Source organism: Oncorhynchus clarkii, chromosome 12 (assembly GCF_045791955.1).
Source record: "Oncorhynchus clarkii lewisi isolate Uvic-CL-2024 chromosome 12, UVic_Ocla_1.0, whole genome shotgun sequence".
Classification (NCBI taxonomy): domain Eukaryota; kingdom Metazoa; phylum Chordata; class Actinopteri; order Salmoniformes; family Salmonidae; genus Oncorhynchus; species Oncorhynchus clarkii.
The window spans coordinates 68,775,811-68,799,525 of NC_092158.1; the positions used below are offsets into that span (position 1 = coordinate 68,775,811).

The window sequence follows — 23,715 nt, forward strand, 5'->3', positions numbered from 1 at the left end:
ACATACGCTAATTTGACTGTGCCTTTAAACAGCTTGGAAAAATCCAGAAAATGATGTCATGGCTTTAGATGCTTCTGATAGGCTAATTGACATAATTTGAGTCAATTGGAGGTGTATCTGTGGATGTAGTTCAAGGCATACCTTCAAACTCAGTGCATCTTTGCTTGACATCATGGGAAAATCAAAGGAAATCAGCCAAGACCTCAGAACAAAAATTGCAGACCTCCACAATTGCAGACCTTGTTCATCCTTGGGAGCAATTTCCAAATGCCTGAAGGTACCACATTCATCTGTACAAACAATAGTACACAAGTATAAACACCATGGGACCACGCAGCCATCATACCGCTTAGGAAGGAGAGGCGTTATGTCTCCTAGAGATGAACATACTTTGGTGCGAAAAGTGCAATTAATCCCAGAACAACAGCAAAGGACCTTGTGAAGATGCTAGAGGAAACAGGTACAAAAGTATCTATATCCACAGTAAAATGAGTCCTATATCAACATAACCTGAAAGGCTGCTCAGCAAGGAAGAAGTCACTGCTCCAAAACTGCCATGAAAAAGCCAGACTACGGTTTGCAACTGCACATGGGGACAAAGAGTGTACTTTTTGGAGAAATGTCCTCTGGTCTGATGTAACAAAAATAGACCTGTTTGGCCATAATGACCATAATTATGTTTGGAGGAAAAAGGGTGAGACTTGCAAGCCGAAGAACACCATCCCAACTGTGAAGCACGGGGGTGGCAGCATCATGTTGTGGGGGTGCTTTGCTGCAGGAGGGACTGGTGCACTTCACAAAATAGAAGACATCATGAGGCAGAAAAATTATATGGATATATTGAAGCAACATCTCAAGACATCAGTCAGGAAGTTAAAGCTCAATCCTATAGAAAATTTGTGGGCAGAATTGAAAAAGCGTGTGCAAGCAAGGAGGCCTACAAACCTGACTGTTACACCAGCTCTGTCAGGAGGAATGGGCCAAAATTCACCAAACTTATTGTGTGAAGCTTGTGTGTGAAGCTACCCAAAACGTTTGACTCAAGTTAAACAATTTAAAGGCAATGCTACCAAATACTTAATTGTGTGTATGTAAACTTCTGACCCACTGGGAATGTGATGAAATAAATAAAATATGAAATCAATAATTCTCTCTACTGTTATTGACATTTCACATTCTTAAAATAGTGGTGATCCTAACTGACATAAGACAGGGATTTTTACTAGGATTAAATGTCAGGAATTGTGAAAAACTGAGTTTAAATGTATTTGGCTAAGGTGTATGTAAACTTCTGACTTCAACTGTACATATGAGATGAGTAATGCAAGATATGTAAACATTATTAATGTGACTAGTGTTCCATTTATCAAAGGGGCCAATGACTTCAAGATTGTATATAGATAGCAGCCTCTCTGTGCTAGTGATGGCTGTTTAACAGTCTGATGGCCTTGAGATAGAAGCTGTTTTTCTGTCTCTCGGTCCCAGCTTCGATGCACCTGTAATGACCTCGCCTTCTGGATGGTAGCGGGGTGAACAGGCAGTGGCTCGGGTGGTTGTTGTTTCAATTATCTTTTGGGAATACCTTAGTGCCCCATGGCAAAATGAATAGAATTGTATGAAATTAGTCATACAATTACAAAATCTTCTCTCCGCCCAATGGCAATGGAAAAAATGTGAGGAATTGCCACAAACTTGCTGTAAAAGAGCAACATTTTCTCTCCGCTGTCAGAGGGGCCATTAAAATGTTTTGCTGGCAAGGTGAGGGGGCCCCCCAAAAATTCCCCCCAAAAGCTAGGGCCAGTTCTGACTGTACGTGTGGATATGGACGTGGATATACAGACTGGCAAGCCACTGCAGTCCCTCATGAGTTCAGATGTTTTGTGGCCTCCACCCTCATCAAAGTTGCTAATCTCTGACCTAAATAATAAACAATAAGGGATAAACAATAAGAAACAAAAAAGGTTGATTGTTAACATTTATTTTTCTTACACTAAGTACCCAGTTGTTATTTTCTAATGGGTATAACACAACGTCACATTGCCTACATAATTACATTATCTTGGCAGAGTTGACTTGGCATGAATGGCATTTCAGAAGTGCTCTCTTGTTTTGAAGAAATCCAGAAACCAAACTAGTTTACAATTTGGCAAAATCTAGCTTCAGCATGCCAAATTATAAAAGAAATACAGATATAGGATCTTCATTTGATCATCCTGTTGCAGGATAACTTTGTTGCAATGCAGGACACTTAAAACGTGTCGATAATTTGAGGTGTAAAAAGACATCTGAAATTTGTAATTTCCACTTTGAAATTTCCGACCTGATTTTCCCTCATGAAAAATGTATCAACCCCTACAAAAATGTCCATTAATTATAATCCACATAATTCAAATGACCTGTTGCTGCAGGATTATTTTCCTGCTGTAGCAAACTGGCTCAAATTAATATCCTACATCTGTATGTCCTACAATTGATCACATCTTATCAGAATAGAATTGAGTGAAGAACTAAAACAATTTAACAATGTCACGAATGGAACATAATATAAATAAAATCCTTATCGGAAATCATTTTTGAATTTGGATGTCAATTTGAAATCTGCACGTTACAAACATCATTCTAATACTTCTAAGAAATAAAACATACAACCAAAACCACAAATTCGAAAAACACATAAAACGTCTACTCCCTTTAATTACCTCTTTCAAATGTAGCATCACAATTCATTTGAAGTCCCTTCTTTAATCATTTTGCACCTCCCCCTTCACGTTTGTTTCAAATCAGGATGAGGAGGCTTTTACTCAGTTCATATTACTTTTAAAAAGGTAACCACTCAACCACTTTTCAGGAAATAACCTGAATAAATATGTCTAGAAGCAAGACACACAAGATTGCTTTACCTTAATGCAATGCTCGAGTGAATGCACTTCTTAATGACGACCAAACTCTGTGTGCATGCTCTTAGTAGGCTATAATTATATCCGTCTATTACATGCATACGGATAAAACACTATATCTGACTAAACATATAAGGCTACCATCTTTTTGCACATCGTATCATATTGTAATTGTACAGTTGTGCAACTGTGACAAATGTGTATGGAATTAAATGTCCTATATTTCTTGCCAAGTAACTAAATAACATTTATTCTGTGGTCCCATCAATGTTTGCAACCTTACAAAGAGGTAACTGCCAAAATAAAGGAAACACCAACATAAAGCATCTCAATAGGGTGTTGGGTCACCACAACCCAGAACTAGCTTCAATGCACCTTGGCATAGATTCTACAAGTGTCGGGAACTCTATTGGAGGGATGATACACCATTCTTCCATGAGAAATAAATTGTCCAATTGGGTTGCGATCTGGTGACTAAGACAGCCATGGCATATGGTTTATTTTCATGCTCTTTAAATCATTCAGTGACCATTCTTGCCCTGTGGATGGGGGCATTGTCATCCTATTGGGGCATTGCCATGGTAGCCAAAATAATGGCCTGCCCAGCATTTTTATGCATTACCCTAAGCATGATGGGTTGTGAATTACCTGCTTTCACTATACTTTGTATTCCTCATTTACTCAAGTGTTTCCATTATTGTGGCAGTTACCTGTATGTCCATGTGACAAGGCAAGAGAATATGCTAAATAGTGAACTGTTTTGGTAGGAATCCTTAAGGTTGTGCCAGTTAACGCCAGCCAAACACCATTCTGTCATGCAGACAAATATTAATATTTGTGATAATATTGAGGTAATGTTTCAAAAACCAATTTGCTGTGTTTACTCTTTTCTGATATTCAACATGAGGTACAGAGGTCTTGTAAAGTAACGGAAAGATAACAAAGAAGAAAACATGTCAGTAGGCATTTGAATAAAAGTGGCTGGGTGATTCATTAGCAAAAGCAAAAACAACTAAATGAGTTAGTTACCTGTTGAACACAGTCGTCACAACTGTTTCAAGAGGTGGATTGCGCTTAGCAGGCATTAGGAGACAAAACGGCTGAATACGAGAGTGAAGTGCTAGATAGCCATAACCCCTGTCTTTCTCCTAACATAGAAAAGCAATAAACAAATTCAGCATTGTTCAAGGTTAGCGTACTGCTTAGCACAAACGTGTTTTGAGTGGTGATGTGACTTTACAAGACACTGCTTTTAGTGGGAATGAAGTGCACTATGTGAGTTCTAGATACTAGGACAAAGCATAGGCTAATAATCAATAACAATACATTAATTGCAAGTGTGCAGCACTGTCTGCAAATACAATCAGCAACATACATTTTCTACCACTTAAAGCCTTTGAGGGTTTCTACAATGTTTCAGTCTTAGGCTGTGTTTACACAGGCAGGCCAATTATATATGTCCAATAATCAGTTCAGCTCTTTTGCCAATAATTGGGGAAAAGATCAGAATTGGTCTGCCTGTGTAAATGCAGCCTGAGAGACAAGTCTTTAAAACACTTCAAAATCCAAAATTTGCACATTGGTTACAAACCTGAAGACACAGAGGGAAATTCTCTCTCTCCATATATTTTCATACATTTTACCTTGTAAAAATGTGAAGACATTGCATGCAATTTCTTTAAATTGGTTACAGTTGAAGATGAGAGGTTGTGTACCAAACCATTTTTAAAATTGTACCCATGTAAACTTTAATGCTGGTTTGACCTGAATAAAAGACCCACATCTTTTGGAATCCATTGTCTTCTCAGATTCTGATAGAAATAGAACACATGGTCCTGATACATAGTAATTCAACTATCTACACTTATGTCAAGGATTTACATGAGGCAAAGCACAAGGGAGTGTAAACTAAGATGTAATCTGTGGCTACAATTAACCAAAACACAAAAAGATAGCACAGGAGGAACATTTCGAAACAGCGTAAGTACGACTACTTTAACAGAAAAAGTCAGTGGGCACGAGGGCACTTAAAATATATATATATATATATATATATATATATATATATATATATATATATATTTTTTACAATGGATTGGGACGTTGCCATGGGTTTCCCGCTCTAGTGTAGAAGTGTGACCTGATCTCTTGGAAACAGAGCCACAGAAACAATCTTCCCTGAGGAAGACAAAAAAAAAATCCTGTGGATTACAGGGCCGATTTCAGGATTTCTTTGCATCGACTGTTGTTTGAAGTACAGGTACAGTGCCTTGCGAAAGTATTCGGCCCCCTTGAACTTTGCGACCTTTTGCCACATTTCAGGCTTCAAACATAAAGATATAAAACTGTATTTTTTTGTGAAGAATCAACAACAAGTGGGACACAATCATGAAGTGGAACAACATTTGTTGGATATTTCAAACTTTTTTAACAAATCAAAAACTGAAAAATTGGGCGTGCAAAATTATTCAGCCCCCTTAAGTTAATACTTTGTAGCGCCACCTTTTGCTGTGATTACAGCTGTAAGTCGCTTGGGGTATGTCTCTATCAGTTTTGCACATCGAGAGACTGACATTTTTCCGCATTCCTCCTTGCAAAACAGCTCGAGCTCAGTGAGGTTGGATGGAGAGCGTTTGTGAACAGCAGTTTTCAGTTCTTTCCACGGATTCTCGATTGGATTCAGGTCTGGACTTTGACTTGGCCATTCTAACACCTGGATATGTTTATTTTTTAACCATTCCATTGTAGATTTTGCTTTATGTTTTGGATCATTGTCTTGTTGGAAGACAAATCTCCGTCCCAGTCTCAGGTCTTTTTCAGACTCCATCAGGTTTTCTTCCAGAATGGTCCTGTATTTGGCTCCATCCATCTTCCCATCAATTTTAACCATCTTCCCTGTCCCTGCTGAAGAAAAGCAGGCCCAAACCATGATGCTGCCACCACCATGTTTGACAGTGGGGATGGTGTGTTCAGGGTGATGAGCTGTGTTGCTTTTACGCCAAACATAACGTTTTGCATTGTTGCCAAAAAGTTCAATTTTGGTTTCATCTGTCCAGAGCACCTTCTTCCACATGTTTGGTGTGTCTCCCAGGTGGCTTGTGGCAAACTTTAAACAACACTTTTTATGGATATCTTTAAGAAATGGCTTTCTTCTTGCCACTCTTCCATAAAGGCCAGATTTGTGCAATATATGACTGATTGTTGTCCTATGGACAGAGTCTCCCACCTCAGCTGTAGATCTCTGCAGTTCATCCAGAGTGATCATGGGCCTCTTGGCTGCATCTCTGATCAGTCTTCTCCTTGTATGAGCTGAAAGTTTAGAGGGACGGCCAGGTCTTGGTAGATTTGCAGTGGTCTGATACTCCTTCCATTTCAATATTATCGCTTGCACAGTGCTCCTTGGGATGTTTAAAGCTTGGGAAATCTTTTTGTATCCAAATCCGTCTTTAAACTTCTTCACAACAGTATCTCGGACCTGCCTGGTGTGTTCCTTGTTCTTCATGATGCTCTCTGCGCTTTTAACGGACCTCTGAGACTATCACAGTGCAGGTGCATTTATACGGAGACTTGATTACACACAGGTGCATTGTATTTATCATCATTAGTCATTTAGGTCAACATTGGATCATTCAGAGATCCTCACTGAACTTCTGGAGAGAGTTTGCTGCACTGAAAGTAAAGGGGCTGAATAATTTTGCACGCCCAATTTTTCAATTTTTGATTTGTTAAAAAAGTTTGAAATATCCAATAAATGTCGTTCCACTTCATGATTGTGTCCCACTTGTTGTTGATTCTTCACAAAAAAATACAGTTTTATATCTTTATGTTTGAAGCCTGAAATTTGGCAAAAGGTCGCAAAGTTCAAGGGGGCCGAATACTTTTGCAATGCACATCTTCAACAATAGGTTACTGGCTTTGCCACAAATAGGTAACATTACCATGTTGTCAATGGTACACAGTATTACATTAATGCTTTGTGCAGAGCGATTAACCATAATTTCAGTTATTTTGACCGATGGTAAAAATGGCCCGATGGCAAAATTATTTGAATTCCATTTTTTCTTCTTCTGTGAGCTCAATGTGCATATTGCAACGTTTCTCTACAGATAAATCAGATCAAGCCTAAACTGTGCGATATAGTAGGGAGTTGCAGTTTCAAACATGCCAATATTCTACATCGTTTAGGTGCAGAAAATGTGGTAATTAACTACTATGACCAAAATACATTGCGTGTCTACTTGTCCCACCTGTGTGTTTATTTTACGCCTGCTACGTCAGGTTAGTGTGGGGCAGACAGAGATAATGCGCAATCAAGAGGGAGAGAGAGCAGTTGCTACGTGAGGTATCTCTACCCGAAAATACATGATCTTAAGTGATTGATAGTTGGTATTTAGCGGTCATAAAATTCTACCTTACTTTGAAGAACTACTAAAATAGTAATTTTGTCAGACAGCTTAGGCAGCAGCTCCATAGATATTTGAGATGACTTAGAATTAAATAATAAAGCCATCAAATAAAACATGTAATATACACAACTGAAATATTTTATTAAAGTAATGTGAATAAATTATGGTTAATAATGGTTAAGTGATAAATGGGCAGTCGCTACCATCATGGGACATTAATTATTTTATTCTGTGTTACAGCAATCAACCTACATAATGCATGTAATGTTATTTTTTTCCAACTTAAAACCGTGATTATTTTTTTCATAATCGAACCGAAACCACCCTCAAAAAGCACTAATCACTCAGCACTACAAACTGCAGACACATCTACAAGATACAAAGCACAATCAAAATGGGAAGACGCTACGATACTTAAGGAATCTGGCAGAGGGTCTTGAACAGTGTTTGCCTTTCTACAGATATCTTTTCGGAGGCCAAGAGCAGTCCTGCAAACACCTGTAAGTCTCCAAAGTCTATACAACCCTGCCCCTCAACCCCACCACATCCCTTATTTGAATGGCCCATCCCTTCGCATGGCCATGTGAGCAGAAACAATATTCCCGATGTCCAATCAGATGCTCCACATCCATTTGACTCATCCGGAGGTCAAACAAGACAAAGCAAACCAAAAAGTGTTTCTCATCAATGTGGTATTTCTCTACATCCCATGACACTTGAGAATTCAGCCTTCCACAATCAGCACGAGGGCAAGATTCCGTTCTTTACCTCACTCTCTTCTTAGACTTGTGTCAGGAATGGTCCTTCCAGGGCAGACAGGGTATATAAAAGCCCAAGATGGACCATTGTGATATGTCACACAGCTCGTGCTAGTCATCCACTAGAGGTCTACAGACTCTGAATCTGTGGTTCTTTATAAAAAAACAAAAAGGGCTACCAACGTAACAATACCTTCATCAAACATTTGAGTGTTTTTAAGGAGGTATTTATGTTGAGTGAAAAATAAAAATACTGTCAAGTGAGGACTGTAAATAGTGAATTGCATGAAGAAGGTAAAGAGAAATACCAGGTTATTTCCACCTGTACAGAGATTCACATTCAGAGGTAAGCAAAACAAAGGTATGACATCTGCTATTGACTCCAGCAGTCCATCGCTCTCCCCCTTTACCCTGGGCACATAAGCCCTTTGAAAGTGAGTCACTGTTTGTAGCACCGGAAAAAAGACGAGTTGCGATTCACATTCGACTTGAGACAACACGTCTGCAACTGAAAGATACAATTCTCACAAATCAGTGTACTGTTTATTGAAATTGCAGTCCACAAAAGCCAAGATCATGGCCTCTGGTATAGCAAATAACCTTGATGTGAAATAAAGCACAAAGAGACCAGTTTGATATTCCAAAAAAATGTAGAAAAGTATACTGAGAAAACTAAAAAGAGCACTTAAAAAGGTCACTTCATTGCTTGTTGTGAGCGCCACTGTCCCATGCTATACATAATGTAAAATGGTGATACTAACCACAACTACCAGCCAGATCCAATCCCAAATGATTACAAAGTATTTACCTTGTCGCCACATGTAAGGAATCAAAATGGTGGTAACAATTAAGAAACATACAGCAGTCAGCAAAAACTGTACCTTCAAATCAGCAACATGAAAAAAATGCCTCCGATTCCCGACTTGTAAGGTACTTAAAGTGAACTCAAATGTATGAACTCGAATACCGGTGACCATCCTGCTACTATGGCTATTTGTGAGATATGGACTGAAGAGCGACTTTTTTTTTCTCTTCAATCTTCCAATTCCCTTCTCAGGACTTTTTCCCAGTGTGAGTTCGTAGGTGCGCCTGTAGCCGGGATGCCTTGGAGAAGCGTTTCCCGCACTTTGAGCAGCAAATTGCTGGCGTCGTCGCCATTGCTGTGGTGATATGAGTCTGCTGGTGAGCTTTCAGGAGCGGCGCCCGGCTGAACTTCTTGCCGCATTCTTTACACTCGTGAGCCTTCCTGCCTTTGACAGGCACGGTCTTCACCTTTGAGTCCAGCGCCGTCGTCCCTTTGTCTTCCTTCTCTTCCTCCTCCTCCAGTGAAACAGCAATTTTTTTCTTGGGAGGAGATGGGCAGCTCTGGTTAGGCGATTCTATGTTTTGCCGTCGCTCAGCTGCTCTGCCAGGGGAAGCGTCGGCGAGCAGCGGAATGGTTTCCATGGCGTTCTCGTCCTCGTCTAGGAGCTGAGCGGGGAGTGTGAGGAGCCGGTGAAGCATCGACGGAGACCTGAGGGACTCCTCAACTGAAACACAGACGGAGGGATAGAAATAAAAGAGAGCAAGTGAAATGAAGATTAAAGGCAACAAAAGCTGACAAGAGTTTTTAATAATAGGGAAGGAAAGACGATTGGTCCAGGAGGATGTGACAAGGAAGCTACAGCGGTCTGGTTTTGTACTAGACTAAGAGAATACACATTAAGGAGAACACATATCTAAATATAACACAAAATTAAGCATAAAGAGTCATGGGACTTAAGAGTAAGCGTGCGCGCAACTGGCCAGGTCACGTAGGGGCATCAGTTCAGTAGTTCCCATGAGCACCTGTAGCGCTTATGGTAGCAGGAGGGTCTTGCGGAGTGTCCAAGGTCGAGGAGAGGACCTCCATGTCCTCCAGAGGCATCCACTGGGGGTCCTGCAGGGGGCTAGTGGGGGAGGGCTCCAGGTTCTCACGGATCAGGGCGTTCAGACTGGGGAAGGAGCCCACAATCCCCAGCCCAGATCCCCCAGTCCTCTCCTCACCCCCCTTCCCTGAAGCCAGCTCTTTGATCTGCCACAGGTCGCTGCACCACTTCTGCCCAAACACCTTGTCCAGGATGGGGACCCAGTCCTGGGCTACGGTCAGGACAGCCTGCTTGTCACTGTCTACACACAGAGAGAGGGAGAGAGAGCAACAAATCTGAGAAGACAAACCTGAACTGGAAAACAAGTACAATTCACACGGGCTGTGGTCAGGACAGATTTCTTGTCACTGTCTGCACAGTGAGAGGGAGAAAGGAACAAAAACAAGACAACTGAACTGGAATAAAAGTGCAAAACCTATCCATGATGTGGATACAAACACTGACAAATATTTATAAAAACAGCACACGTGCATGTTTGTGTTCATACATCATTGCACCTGAAGAAGCAGTTAACACATTCAGTGATTATTTTCATCATTATAGCAGTTATTTCTAATGCAGTACATTTTAATATTGATCCATTTTTACAAAAATGCTTACATTAAGAGACCCAAGGCAATATACACATAGGAAGTGTTTGCTTATAGTGAAACGGCTTAATAATATCTAAGCAGTATTACCAGCACAAGTATAAGACTGGACTCCTAAGAGTAGAGGGAAACCTATATCTACTGTACATGGCATACCTAACATGGCGCCAAATATACGTAACAGACTGCAGGGGTTTAACTGGAGCAACTATTTGGCACTGACACTGTTAATAGTTAACTATAACAGGGGAGCTTCAGCTCCCATTTTGACAGCTACTAAATAGGTCAATTGACCAGTTCAACTGATTCAGAGGACCGGTGTGTGAAAGTCATGGCTTACAACATGGTTATGAAACACACAAACATTTTTATTTATTAAAAAAATGGTGCCTCGGTGCTCTCATTAGTCCACATTGACTCCTAATCATGTTTTTTCCCCCAGTCTGACTACTTACACAAGCTTATTTTCAGCACCAGAAATGAAGGTAACACTTGATGCGTTTAAACTGATATTTAAAATGAAGTGTGCCCGAGATGAACAATACCCTTGTATTCATTTTACTATGTTGTGTAAATCCATTTGAATTCAATCACTTTGACAGCATCCCTTTTAATTGAAATAAAAACTTTCCATACATGTTTGCCCATGGATGAATTGGTCAGAAAGTAACTTTTCAGACATGAATGCCAAAACATTCATGAGATAAAGGTGCTCAGAGTTGACCCATTTTGCAAACCATGAGACATCCACTTCTTCATCACTAGAAAATATAAATGGTTGAGTTTGATATAATTTAAAAGCTTACAAAAAAAAAAGGGTTGTCAAACTATTTTACAGTTTCTCGATAAATGTCAACAAAAAAAAACATTTTTAAAATGTACCTTTAACGTCAATTATATAAAAGCATGTGCCAATTTTCTTTCTTCATATTAGCATGTTGTAACTTAGAGCCGACTTTACATTATCTGAGGTTATGTTGTGCCCGCCATCAGTTGAGACACTACATGCTCTTAAATACAGGTTGGGTGTAATTTGGATCGTAGAAATCAGAATGGACATGTCCCTTCAGATCACTGCAATTTAGCTGCTACACCATTGACATTTACATTGAATGTTTTACTTCTAATTAGTACCAGAAAGACTGCCGCCGGTCGATCCACTGTCAACTTAAATGGTTATGTCTATTATCTATATGATTTCAATAGGTTTCCTATGAAGGATTGACAGTACAATGTAAAACAGATATTCCCAATCAAGTCAACATTCTCTGATGTGTGGACCTCTGTCTTTGTGGTACCATTTGCACGTTAGAAATGTCAATTTTATTCAAGTTTCTGTACATTTATCAGCTAAAACATGACACCCATGCTGTATTCAAGAACATGTGTCTCAACCGATGACGGGCACACTACAACAACCTCAGATTATGTCAAATATGGTCTAAGATACAACACGAAAACCTTTTAAAGTTAACATATTATATATATAAAACGCTTTTCCCCCAGGGAATTATCAAATTGTTTGACAACCCTGTTTGTAAGCTTTTAAATGAAACTCAGCAGTTTATCTTTTCCAGTAATGAAGACATGGATGCCTCATTGTATTTTCTTAGCACATCTACAATGGGCAAACATGTATGGAAGGTTTCATTCAAATCAAAAGGGGTGCTATCAAAAAGTGATTGAATTCAAATGGATTTACCCTGTGGCATTGAGTTGCAACTTGAAAACATATGAACAGGAAGTTACTGGCCTCTCACGGGTAATTGAATGTATAGGCAGAGGAGGTGCCGAGTCTTGGCACTTTCCATCCCTATATTTTCCATAAGAAAGCATAACCTCCAGTGCTGTGGGATTTGATTGGTATCATAGCAAGCATCCCCAGATCCTGTGTGTGTTACATTTGGGACTTGTAAATAAAGCCTGGAGTTGATTATCATGTTGACTAGAACATCATGTTAAGGTTCAAACACAGACCATTTGTTGTCTCAGTTTGCTCTCTTTGTTCTCGGACAATTTTGACTGTGACGTTTCTGGATTCCTGCCGGGTGTCCTCTGAGCCGCTGGGGAACGCTGTGTTGTTTTCCGACCCACTCCTCCTCGACACCCCGCCCTTCCTGTTCTCCTGGTGCGCCAAGTGGCGCAACTGCTCCTCTAGAGCGATGTGCTCCCGCTCTTTCCTGGTCAGCTCCAGGAGCAGGTCATCGAAACTGGCCTCCACAATTTTGGTCAGCTCGCACACAGCAAACTCCAGCACATGCTCCATGACCATCTTGAGCTGACCTGCAGAGAAGGACATGGACACAAAATAGTCATCAGAATTAGTCTACTGTCTTTAACGATAACTATTTCCTTATGTAAATAATGGACAGGAAAGTAGAAATAAAAACCTGTTGTGTGTAAAGAGGAAATAATGAGGCATAGATCAATGGCTGGTATGTTTGTAGATAAATAGTGACACATTTGAAAGCTGCCACTGATCAAGGTTAAAAAATAAATAAATGCATTGCGCACAATGCTGTCATTCTAGGATATTTGTTGAACACAGTAGGCAAAAACAACCCCGTATCCTTACAAGGAAACGTCTCTCCAAACGACTCTTTTTGCTATGCAAATGACTAAGGCTGCAATTATTTGTGTCGCGGTTTTAATCAAATAACACAAAAGTGCATTGTGCAATGAATTTACAAACCACACTATTTTCAAATTTGGTTTGGATAAAATGGTGCCTCATCCATTTAAAATGTTAAGGTCTATTTTAGGCTCAGCCATTAGAATTGGAAAAACAACAGCCATTGAGTCCTTTTGAATGTCCATGCCTGCTTTACACAAATTATCCCTGAGAGCCCTTGGTTGTACAGCATTGTTATCATAAGCATTTCTCTAGCCTACATATGTTACACACACAGTGCCCCTTTTTTGGGGGGCCCAAAACACTAAGAAAAACATTGTCATCCCATAATGAATTTTACTCGGCATCCTTTGGGATGAACCATTTTGTAGCAACCAGCAATGGGCATTAATTTTTGCCTACGCAATACAACGAGTCTAAAGTTACAGATCTCAGCCATGGCTCTTGATTGATTTGTTGTAGCACTGCCAGACTGAAAATCCCTTGATTGATAACAACCATATGAGACCCCAAAAAATACATGTGTCTAGGGGACAGATTTGAGCTTTCCTTATAAATGCCAATTTCTCAGTTTGGGATTGGTGTATATTTGTAACAGCAACCAATCAAAACAGTTTAAAATGTGAGGCGGGTTTTATTGGGCATTTCATCCATGGTGGCAATGACAATAAATTAGTTATATTCAATATGAGTGCATTAATATAATTAAATCTGCTTACATAGAGCAGTAAAATATTGAAAGGAATGATTTATAATACCACGAGAAGGCTTTATTGCTCAGATAGCTCGGGTCACATCCCCCTTTGCAATAGGTATAATTTGGGAGTGGTAAACATTTCCCTGAAATAGTCAAGCAAGTTCTCACCGATCCCATAATGGTTTTAGAAGCGAAATCAATTACCACACTTGATATTTTCAAACATCTCCAATCAGAGAAAATGATAAGCTTTTCATCATACAAATATCTCCATGATGATATCTGACAAATGAGCCAGGCTACTCTAAGAATTAACACCTGTGTAGTAGAAAGCCTAGGCCTAGCCGGCATACTGAATCACACAATGGCCTACACACACACACACACACACACACACACACACACACACACACGATGACTCTCACCCCGTTCTTAACCACAAGTTCTAAATGTAAAACAAGTTGTGCAAAACATGGCGAGAAAACATTTTACATATCCATCGACACACATAGATGGTGTTAGGTCTTAGTTACAGATAAAGCTGAGAATGAACTGAACTAAAACTACTTAGTCATTGATCACAGTTTCATGCACACAATAATAAGATTGTGGATAGTCAGATTAATAGAATAGATTGTTTAAAGACGCACTATTCAGAAATCCCTCTGCCATTTCCTGGGTGCTAAAAAAAATAATTAATCGAATAGTTTGCCTAATTTCAGTTTGTGACAAAACAAGCAACTGTAGTGTGGAGAATAAATTGTATCATCCAAACCGCTGTGAAAGATATTTTCCATAATCCAAAAATATTGTATTTTCAGCTTTTTGAAGCTGGTGTACAAAACCAAAAGACGCAAAAACAAAACTTAATTAAGAATGGGAAGCATAGAAATAATGCACATGGAACAGATCTACTGCTTTTTTAGGCTTTCAATATGAATGACAGATAAGTAGCTCACTTTTCTATGTGAATTTGGTCAGGATGCACAAGAAGTTAAATTTTGCAGCTATAAAATGTTTACATAAAGAACAATTTCACTAATAATGTTATTTACATGACTTCTGAAATCAGGCTTCACATGGAACTTTTGATATATACAACAACAGAAATCAGCAATCAAAATAAAAGTTATGCCACAGTGACCATGTTACTTTTGTGAAGACGTGTTCTAAGTTTGGACATGAAGTTTGTATGTGAAAACAATTTCTAAGATGCATACTTTCAGTCCTTCCAAACTCAATTCACTTGCGCATAAAAAGGAGGCTTGCGCTACTGGTGTGCTGGCAAATGTGTAGACCAAATACACTGCTGGAACACCGATTACATGTCCTAAATATTCCGATTGCTCAGAAAACCGGGTGTTTTAATCAACGCATGCTTACGTACACCGATTAAGATAAGCAAAGCAAGGTGTTTACATGATTGATGCCACACTCGGCCTTCTGCTATAAATCAGTTTCATATAAAAAAAGTTGTGTGCATGTAAACGTACTCATTGATGCGATTTAACTAAAAAGTAGGAGTGGGATGGCAACTGCTTGAAAGCTGAAGTGAGCAGCAGACAACGACAGCATAGGCCTAGTAGGTTTCTGGCAACCTTAGATCTACAATGTCGTTTTGACAAAGCAAACAGGGTTTTACACACACACCTGGTCTGTTTTACAAACACACAGGGATTGATAATAAGAAGAATTTGTTCTTAACTGACTTGCCTAGTTAAAGTTTAAATAAAAAAAGTAACTTACATAACTAGAAAAGAGAATGGATTACATGTCCAAATCCCTGAGGAAGAAAACAAATCAAGTTGGAAATCAATAGTAAAAACCGTGAGTAGCATAGTCTCTATAAGTGCCCATTTTGTTAAAACCACAGGATATAAATAGTAATTGAGCATAGTCAAAAAAGAAGCCTACTAGCCTAATTGTTGTGTTGCATTGTGTAAGTGTGACATCATGCACTGTATGAGGAGCTACCTGTGTGGGTGTCTGAAGTATGAATGTTGCTGCCAGGATTCATTTACTTACATCAAAATGGCCTCCCTGGCCATCGCAACCTAAATGAGAGCCATGGCTTTATGCTAAGTGGCGAGGTACAGCTCCAGCCTCAGCTTTGTCCAAAATGTGCAAATTGAGTTGAAGGCCTGCCAATGGCCTTAGCATTTTGGGGCACAATGACACACAGCTTGCCCAGTGTCTCCTCCTGCCCCCTTTTATATCTCACACCCCTCCTCTCCCTAAATGTATCCTCTCTAAGAACTGAGTGGGTGTGGTTTGCACTTGTGACTTTCATTGGAGAATTATTGGGAGGGGGGCATCCGTTCTTTTGCTGCCAGCGCTGAGGCTCAACAACAATGTCACTGATAGTCCTCTCATCACAACCAATCTTCAATTACAGATAATAATGTTTTAAGGGGTAGTCAATAAGTAGGCCTATCATTTTCACTGATAGGAAAAATGATTGAGGATGGATGTGCTGCCTTTCAGTGAACCGTTTGCTCGACACCTCCAGTGACAAGGTTGGTGATGTCACTGGCTGTCATTCCACAACTGTACATTGTAACAATCTCAATGGCAACAATGTCACCACAGGTGGCAATAATTAAGCATCAGGAGGCCAATTTTGTCAAGTGTACACCTCTTGAGACAAGAGACCATTGTTCACAAGGACACATGCCTGAGTCAAACAGAACACCAAGGTAATAGAACCAAAATGAAAACGACCGTTTTTCATATCCTGAAGATTTGACCACAGGTCATTGATTCTCAGTGTGCTACAGGCTACTACTGCACGTCATCTTACAATATCAACTCTGCTTATTATCATCATCAAGACTTTCTGCTCTATGCGGAAACCCATACCAAGATACTGGTGCTTTGTCCTTTTTGTTGTTGACTTCAACCCTATGTAAACGGAGTGTGTGGATACGTTGTGCCACAGAAACATAAACAAACGGTCTACGATCAAACAGACTGTAGAGCAACATAATGGTGTTGTTGTCTTGTGTTTCAAACGTATACGATGAAACCTCTAGGTGCCATGGTAGTAACCTTGCCTAGCTAGTAACCTTACCCACTACTCGACATTTTTGATCCAGTCTTAGAGTGTTTGCGTAAAAGCCGGGCTCTGCGCTGTGACTGGGGGTGTGTGTCTCGGGCTTTGTTCGATCCGTGGCCGCGTTGTCTTCCCTGCCACCGTTGAATTCGGCTCCATTTTCTTCCCCATTACATTCAAACTCCAGTGACTGAAGCTCTAACTTAAGTCGTTGGTTTTCTTGTTCTTTGACGGCCGTTTTCATTAACATAGAAGTCAAGCTTGACCCAACAGTCTTGGTTATTTCCTGTACTGCGACTTGCACTACTTCCTCTAGTGCAGATTCCAGCTGACCTTGAAAAAACGAAATGTATACGGCGCCGTTCATGATTTCGTCCGTTTTGGTGGAAGACCTTTTTCATTCTTCCCCCAACGCCCCAAAAATATAAAATAGAAGTCAGCACACAACTGATTTACACGAGAAGTAGATACCTCTATCAACACATCGTGTGTACGCCCCTAGGATGCTACCGTAGTATCACGAGTGCAAACGCAATGACGTTCCCCCATCTCATTAACGCCAATTGTGTTTCCAGTCAGGAGAGGGTATAGGGACACGCCTGGTGCCCACATTTATGACGTAGGATATGTCGTGTGCGTGAGAGTGCAGTGTGGAGACGATTCACGGTTCCATCCACCTTACAGGTGTGGCATATCAAGAAGCTGATTAAACAGCATGATCATTAAACAGCTGCACCTTGTGCTGGGGACAATAAAAGGCCACTAAAATGTGCAGTTTTGTCACACAACACAATGCCACAGATGTCAAGTTTTGAGGGAGTATGCAATTGGCATGATGACTGCAGGAAGGTCCACCAGAGCTGTTGCCAGATAATTTAATGTTAATTTCTCTACCATAAGCCGCCGCCAATGTCATTTTAGAGAAGTTGACAGTACGTTCAACCAGCCTCATAACCTCAGACAGTGTGTAACCGTGCCAGCCCAGGACCTCCATATCTGGCTTCTTCACCTGCGAGATCGTCTGAGACCAGCCAACCGGACAGCTGATGAAACTGAGGAGTATTTCTATCTGTAATAAAGCCCTTTTGTGGGGAAAAAATATTCTGATCGGCTGAGCCTGGCTCCCAAGTGAGTGGGCCTATGCCCACCCATGGCTGTGACCCTGCTCAGTCATGTGAAACCCAGTGCCATTGGGGTCTAATGAATTTATTAAATTGACTGATTTCCTTATATGAGTTGTAACTCATTAAAATCGTTCAAATTGTTGCATGTTGCGTTTATATTTCTGTTCAGTATTGTTGAGAAACTAAAATAAAGTGATGTTTATTTCGATGGGCAAGGATAAATAGCATATAGAAATGTCACCATTGTTAGTGTTTAAATACTGGAGAGTTGAGACCAAATCACGGACGCTGGACAGAGTGGATTTCAGGTGTAACAAAAGACAGTTTTAACGAGTCAGAGATATCTTGTCCCGCAGTTTTACGTGCACGGACCTAGTTCACATAACTCGACAAGGAGCCAGGTGAAAAAGAGGCCTTATACTACGGTTACATTCATTTTTATACGTAGAATAAAGTAGGTGGAGTCTTGTCGTTTCGGTCTTCTTGACTGGTCGGAGGGTTGGAGGCGGGCCTTGCTCTAGCCAGAGCGGGCCCCATTGGTGCACAGCAAAAGTCCTTTGCTCTTGGGACCGGCCAGTAGAGGGAGATGAGATGTGTGTTTCTACAAGGAAGAGGCGGTCAGTCTTATGGCTGGGTGTATGTGTTCTTACGACGGAATGTCTTTGTTTATATGAGCTATGTGTATAAATATTTATATAACACCATCTCCAATTTGGTCTATCCCATATGATTTTATTTCGAGTAGTAGGATAGCAGCCTCCACAACAAAGAACTTGTAATATTGGTCGTAACCATTTGGATGCCACCGTCATACAGTCTACACTGCTCAAATGGGAGAGTTTGCTCTGCAAGCCAACAGACAACACAACTACACCGGGCACAGTGTCCGTCACTCCCGCAGTAAGGAGAAGGAAATAGATAGATAGTGTACGCAATATCAGGCCAGGTTGACGGCTGAACCTCATTTATTGTTGTTTTCACCGAAAAAATATACATCTGTGGGATTAACGTCTAATGTTACATTTTTGTTTATAAAAAAAAAAAAATCTGACATTAAATGAATGATTCGGAACACTCCCAAGTTCCAACTTCGGCTGACAAGTTAAACATTATCTCTAGAGTTTCTAGCCACAAGTATTATTCTTATGTTTTATAAACTAGAATGGTTCATCAGAACTACTGACTGACGTGAACCAAATAGTCATAGTCATCGCGAGACAATTCCGATATTGTGTTATTTTCTTCTCAAAGCTGACGGGATGTCACGTGTCCTACTTATATCAGTACACAAGTGAAACCTGAAGCATTACGAAACTTTATTCGATCAAATAAACCTCACGTAGCAAATAAGCCATTAATGTATATGTTGACCTAATTCCACACTCATTGACGTCCATACAAAAACTCTTTGCTTGATTGGCGAAACAACGAAAAAATGCCACCTGCTGGAGGGAGACAGATTTTCCGCAGAGTTGGACCTCACAATTCAATTCAAGGGGCTTTATTGACATGAGAAACAGGTTAACATTGCCAAAGCAAGTGAAGTAGATAATATACAAAGGTGAAATAAACAATAAAATGAAAAGTAAAGTAAACATTACACTCACAGAAGTTCCAAAATAATAAAGACATTACAAATGTCATCATGTCACATCATACAGTGAGTGTTGTAACGATGTGCAAATGGTTGAAGTACAAAAGGGAAAATAAATAAACATAAATATGGGTTGTATTTACAATGGTGTTTGTTCTTCACTGGTTGCCCATTTCTTGTGGCAACAGGTCACAAATATTGCTGCTGTGATGGCACACTGTGGTATTTCACCCAGTACATATGGGAGTTTATCAAAATTGGGTTAGTTTTCAAATTCTTTGTGAATCTGTGTAATCTGAGGGAAATATGTTTCTCTAATGTGGTCATACATTTGGCAGGAGGTTAGGAAGTGCAGCTCAGTTTCCACCTCCTTCTGTGGGCAGTCTGCACATAGCCTGCCTTCTCGAGAGCCAGATCTGCCTACGGCTGCCTTTCTCAATAGCAAAGCTATGCTCACTGAGTCTGTACATAGTCAAAGCTTTCCTTAAGTTTGTGTCAGTCACAGTGGTCAGGTATTCTGCCACTGTGTACTCTCTGTTTTTTTGTTAATTCTTTCCCATGTGTCAAGTAATTATCTTTTTGTTTTGTCATGATTTGGTTGGGTGTAATTGTGTTGCTGTCCTGGGGCTCTGTTTGTGTTTGTGAACAGAGCCCCAAGACCAGCATGCTTAGGGGACTATTCTCCAGGTTCATCTCTCTGAAGGTGATGGCTTTGTTAAGGAAGGTTTGCGAATCGCTTCCTTTTAGGTGGTTGTAGAATTTAACGGCACTTTACTGGATTTGTATAATTAGCGGGTATCGGCCTAATTCTGCTCTGCATGCATTATTTGGTGTTTTACATTGTACACAGAGATATTTTTGTAAAATCCCATTTTGTGAATTCTTGGTTGGTGAGCGAAACCCAGACCTCACAACCATAAAGGGCAATGGGTTCTATAACTGATTCAAGTATTTTTAGCCAGATCCTAATTGGTATGTCAAATTTTATGTTCCCTTTGATGGCATAGAATGCCCTTCTAGCCTTGTCTACCAGATCGTTCACAGATTTGTGGAAGTTACCTGTGGCGCTGATGTTCAGGCCAGGGTATGTATAGTTTTTTGTGTGCTCTAGGGCAACGGTGTCTAGATGGAATTTGTATTTGTGGTCCTGGCGACTGGACCACCATTATTTTGGTCTTACTGAGATTTACTGTCAGGGCCCAGGTCTGGCAGAATCTATGCAGAAGATCTAGGTACTGCTCTAAACCCTCCTTGGTTGGGGACTGAAGCACCAGACACTACAGTCCCTGGTTCAAATCCAGGCTGTATCACATCCGGTCGTGATTGGTAGTCCCATAGGGCGGCGCACAAACGGCCCAGCGTCGTCCGGATTTGGCCGGGGTAAGCCATCATTGTAAATAAGAATTTGTTCTCAACTGACTTGCTTAGTTAAATAAAGATTAAATAAAAACATTTAAAATAATTAAACACTAAACGATCCGTGACTGCGTTACATAAGTGCGCGCCACTTGCAACAAGAATTTATCGCGCTCTTCTCTCTACGCTACCGTACAAAAAAATAAACGACCATTCACAACGCAACCGGAAAACAGGGCTAGGATCATGGTAGATCATTACACTCCCTCGTCTTGGTTTCAAAAGGATCTGGCTCCAGCAGATACCTTCTCACGCCACAGACATAATAGATAGGATAATAGATGAGACAGGATGTCGGGTGGTGAAATTACATTCATAATTAGAAACTAGAGTAATAGCGCTGCACAATTAACAGTGGATAACATAACGCCCTGGATCAGAGCAAATGCGTCGACTGGTATGTGCATAGCACACTAACGCCTTGGAACAAAGCTACAGACTCACTCGATACAGGAAACCAAAAGGTTTACAGGTTGCGTGCGCGCATACCGTTTGAGACGCATGCGTATTGTAGACCACACAGCCTCAGCGCATACTGCAGCTGGATGCTTCCACTTTAAAGCGGCTGCATGGTCAATCCGACCAGCATTTATGGTGATATGGCCGCTGCAGAAGTCAGGGCATTCATACTTCTTGTACTTTCCTGAGCAGCGCAGAGCTGTTGTCAAGGAAGTGTGTGTTTATACAGGACCTCCTGCCGTCAACCAATCATGTCAATGCGAAGCTATACGAGCTATATGGAGCACTCCGCATTGTTATACAATTTGGGAGGCGCATGGCGATGCAGTACGGTGTTCAATTTGTGTGTGGTAGTATGACAAAATAACAAGTCACCCTTCCTGAATCAAATCCGTCCGAAGAAGGAGGGGCCAGTAGAGGGAAATGTTCATGCTAGTCTTAACAAAATCTTGGTTCTTGCAAAAAGTAGGCATCTCACTTGATGTTGAATGATTTTATTTGGGTTTTAAAAGGGTGTGTTCACAATTTTTGCCATTTCAAATTGTGTTGGTCACATACACATGTTTAGCAGATGTTATTGCAGGTGTAGCGAAATGCTTGTAAATGTGTGTAGTAGTAACTATGCTCTCCTCCATGACCTGGAAACCAATAAGTGGCAGAGGAGAGTAAACAAAGATTATCTATTGTGATCTATTATAATCGAGTGACCGCTATAAGGGCTCAGACACACCAATAGGATTTGCTGGCCTCGAGTACTTGGCACCTCTGAATGTAATTTGCAAACCGAGTGTGCACCGATTTTACATGTAGAATCATGTTAAAAATGCCGGCAGTCAGATATATACAATACAGCGTGAGATCACAGAGCACTGTCCTGTTTACATTACCCAATCACATCAAATTTCCCTTGGTTTAAAAACCCATACAGTTGTTTTCTCTGGAGCTTAATCTCCCTGTCATGCAATCTCTCTGTAGAGCTCTTGTTTGGTTTAGCAACTACATGGCACTTTGTCCGTTACCCTGTGAGTATTGTTTTTGTTATGGTGTTTGACTGTTTGTTTGATGGTGGGAAAAGGGGGTACCAAGACCAGTCGCACATGGGCATACACTACCCGTAGGAGTTTTTTATTTTTTTGTCTAAGAACACTAGTTAGAACTGGGCGAACCACCACTGTATTTTTGGTTAGTTAGCTGTATTGAAGTAGGCTAGTCTAGTTTAGTTTTTTTTTAAATATATTTGTTTCTTTCCTTGGGTCCAGCTCAGCCCCTTTTCCTGCCCCCCTTTACTGTGTGTTTACCAAATAAACTGTGTGTTTACCAAATCAACTATGAATGTTTGATGGTAGATTTTAAATTGTCTGTGGTTATTTGTTCTCACTGTTACTTTTTCATTGTTATAATTTGCTTGAGTTATGTTACTGGTCTCGACTGTAGAGCCAATGGGATTTGTAACAATGCCTTATGTACCAAAACTGTTACTTTCATTCAATCAACTTCACTTTAAAATGTAGCCAACCTGTATACAGTTTGATTTCAAGAGAAGAAACTGTCAAATCGCAGAGTACACACCGGCCGACCCTACACAAATTATTGTGCCGATTTTGTGTTTGGCTACTCCCCAGAAATGTCAGGTTATGTAGGCTATAGATATGGTACTCCCTCAGCTATACTTTGGAAAGTGCATGAGCAATTAACTATTCAATACAGACTATAGGGGAGGGGGGTTAACAACAGGGACTATGCAATAGTTTATTTCCTTTAATCTGTATCACCAACATGTTTATTTCCAACACTACAGCGAACTGATAAAGAGTCAAATCAATACTAGTGTTGGAACTACAATTTAACAACTTCTTGCAGTAGCTTGGTGGTTAACTAAATTAAAATACTGGTAGTGTTTAGAGCAAACCTTTTTTTGTCGTGTAGCTAACTACTGGAACTACGTATTTTTTTTATTTAAAAAAAAAAGTGAAGTAGGCAAGAATTTCTCACTTGAAACAGTTTGTTTAATAGGCAAAATTTTGTTAACATCTGACTCCAGAGTGATCAGTTATTCCAATTTGTAGTCTGACATTTCAGATTTGGATAGGATTTATCACAAAGTAGTTTGGCTGTAGTGAAGTACTTTTTCAAAATAATGCTAGTTAAGTAAACTCTTTTTCTAAAGGTAGCTTAACTTCCAC

At 40.2% G+C, this 23,715-nt stretch overlaps 1 protein-coding gene across 1 annotated transcript; it reads right to left on the minus strand.

Moving 5' to 3' along the window:
- Positions 1-1,962: 1,962 nt before the first annotated feature.
- Positions 1,963-17,458, minus strand: LOC139421113 (uncharacterized). The gene is made up of 5 exons (XM_071171661.1): positions 16,958-17,458; positions 12,536-12,841; positions 9,889-10,209; positions 6,789-9,590; positions 1,963-5,166 (listed from the first exon to the last, which is right to left on the minus strand). Exons 1-4 carry the CDS (start codon positions 17,304-17,306, stop codon positions 9,115-9,117), a joined length of 1,452 nt encoding a protein of 483 aa, XP_071027762.1. The 5' UTR covers positions 17,307-17,458; the 3' UTR covers positions 1,963-5,166; positions 6,789-9,114.
- Between the last annotated feature and the right edge of the window lie 6,257 nt (positions 17,459-23,715).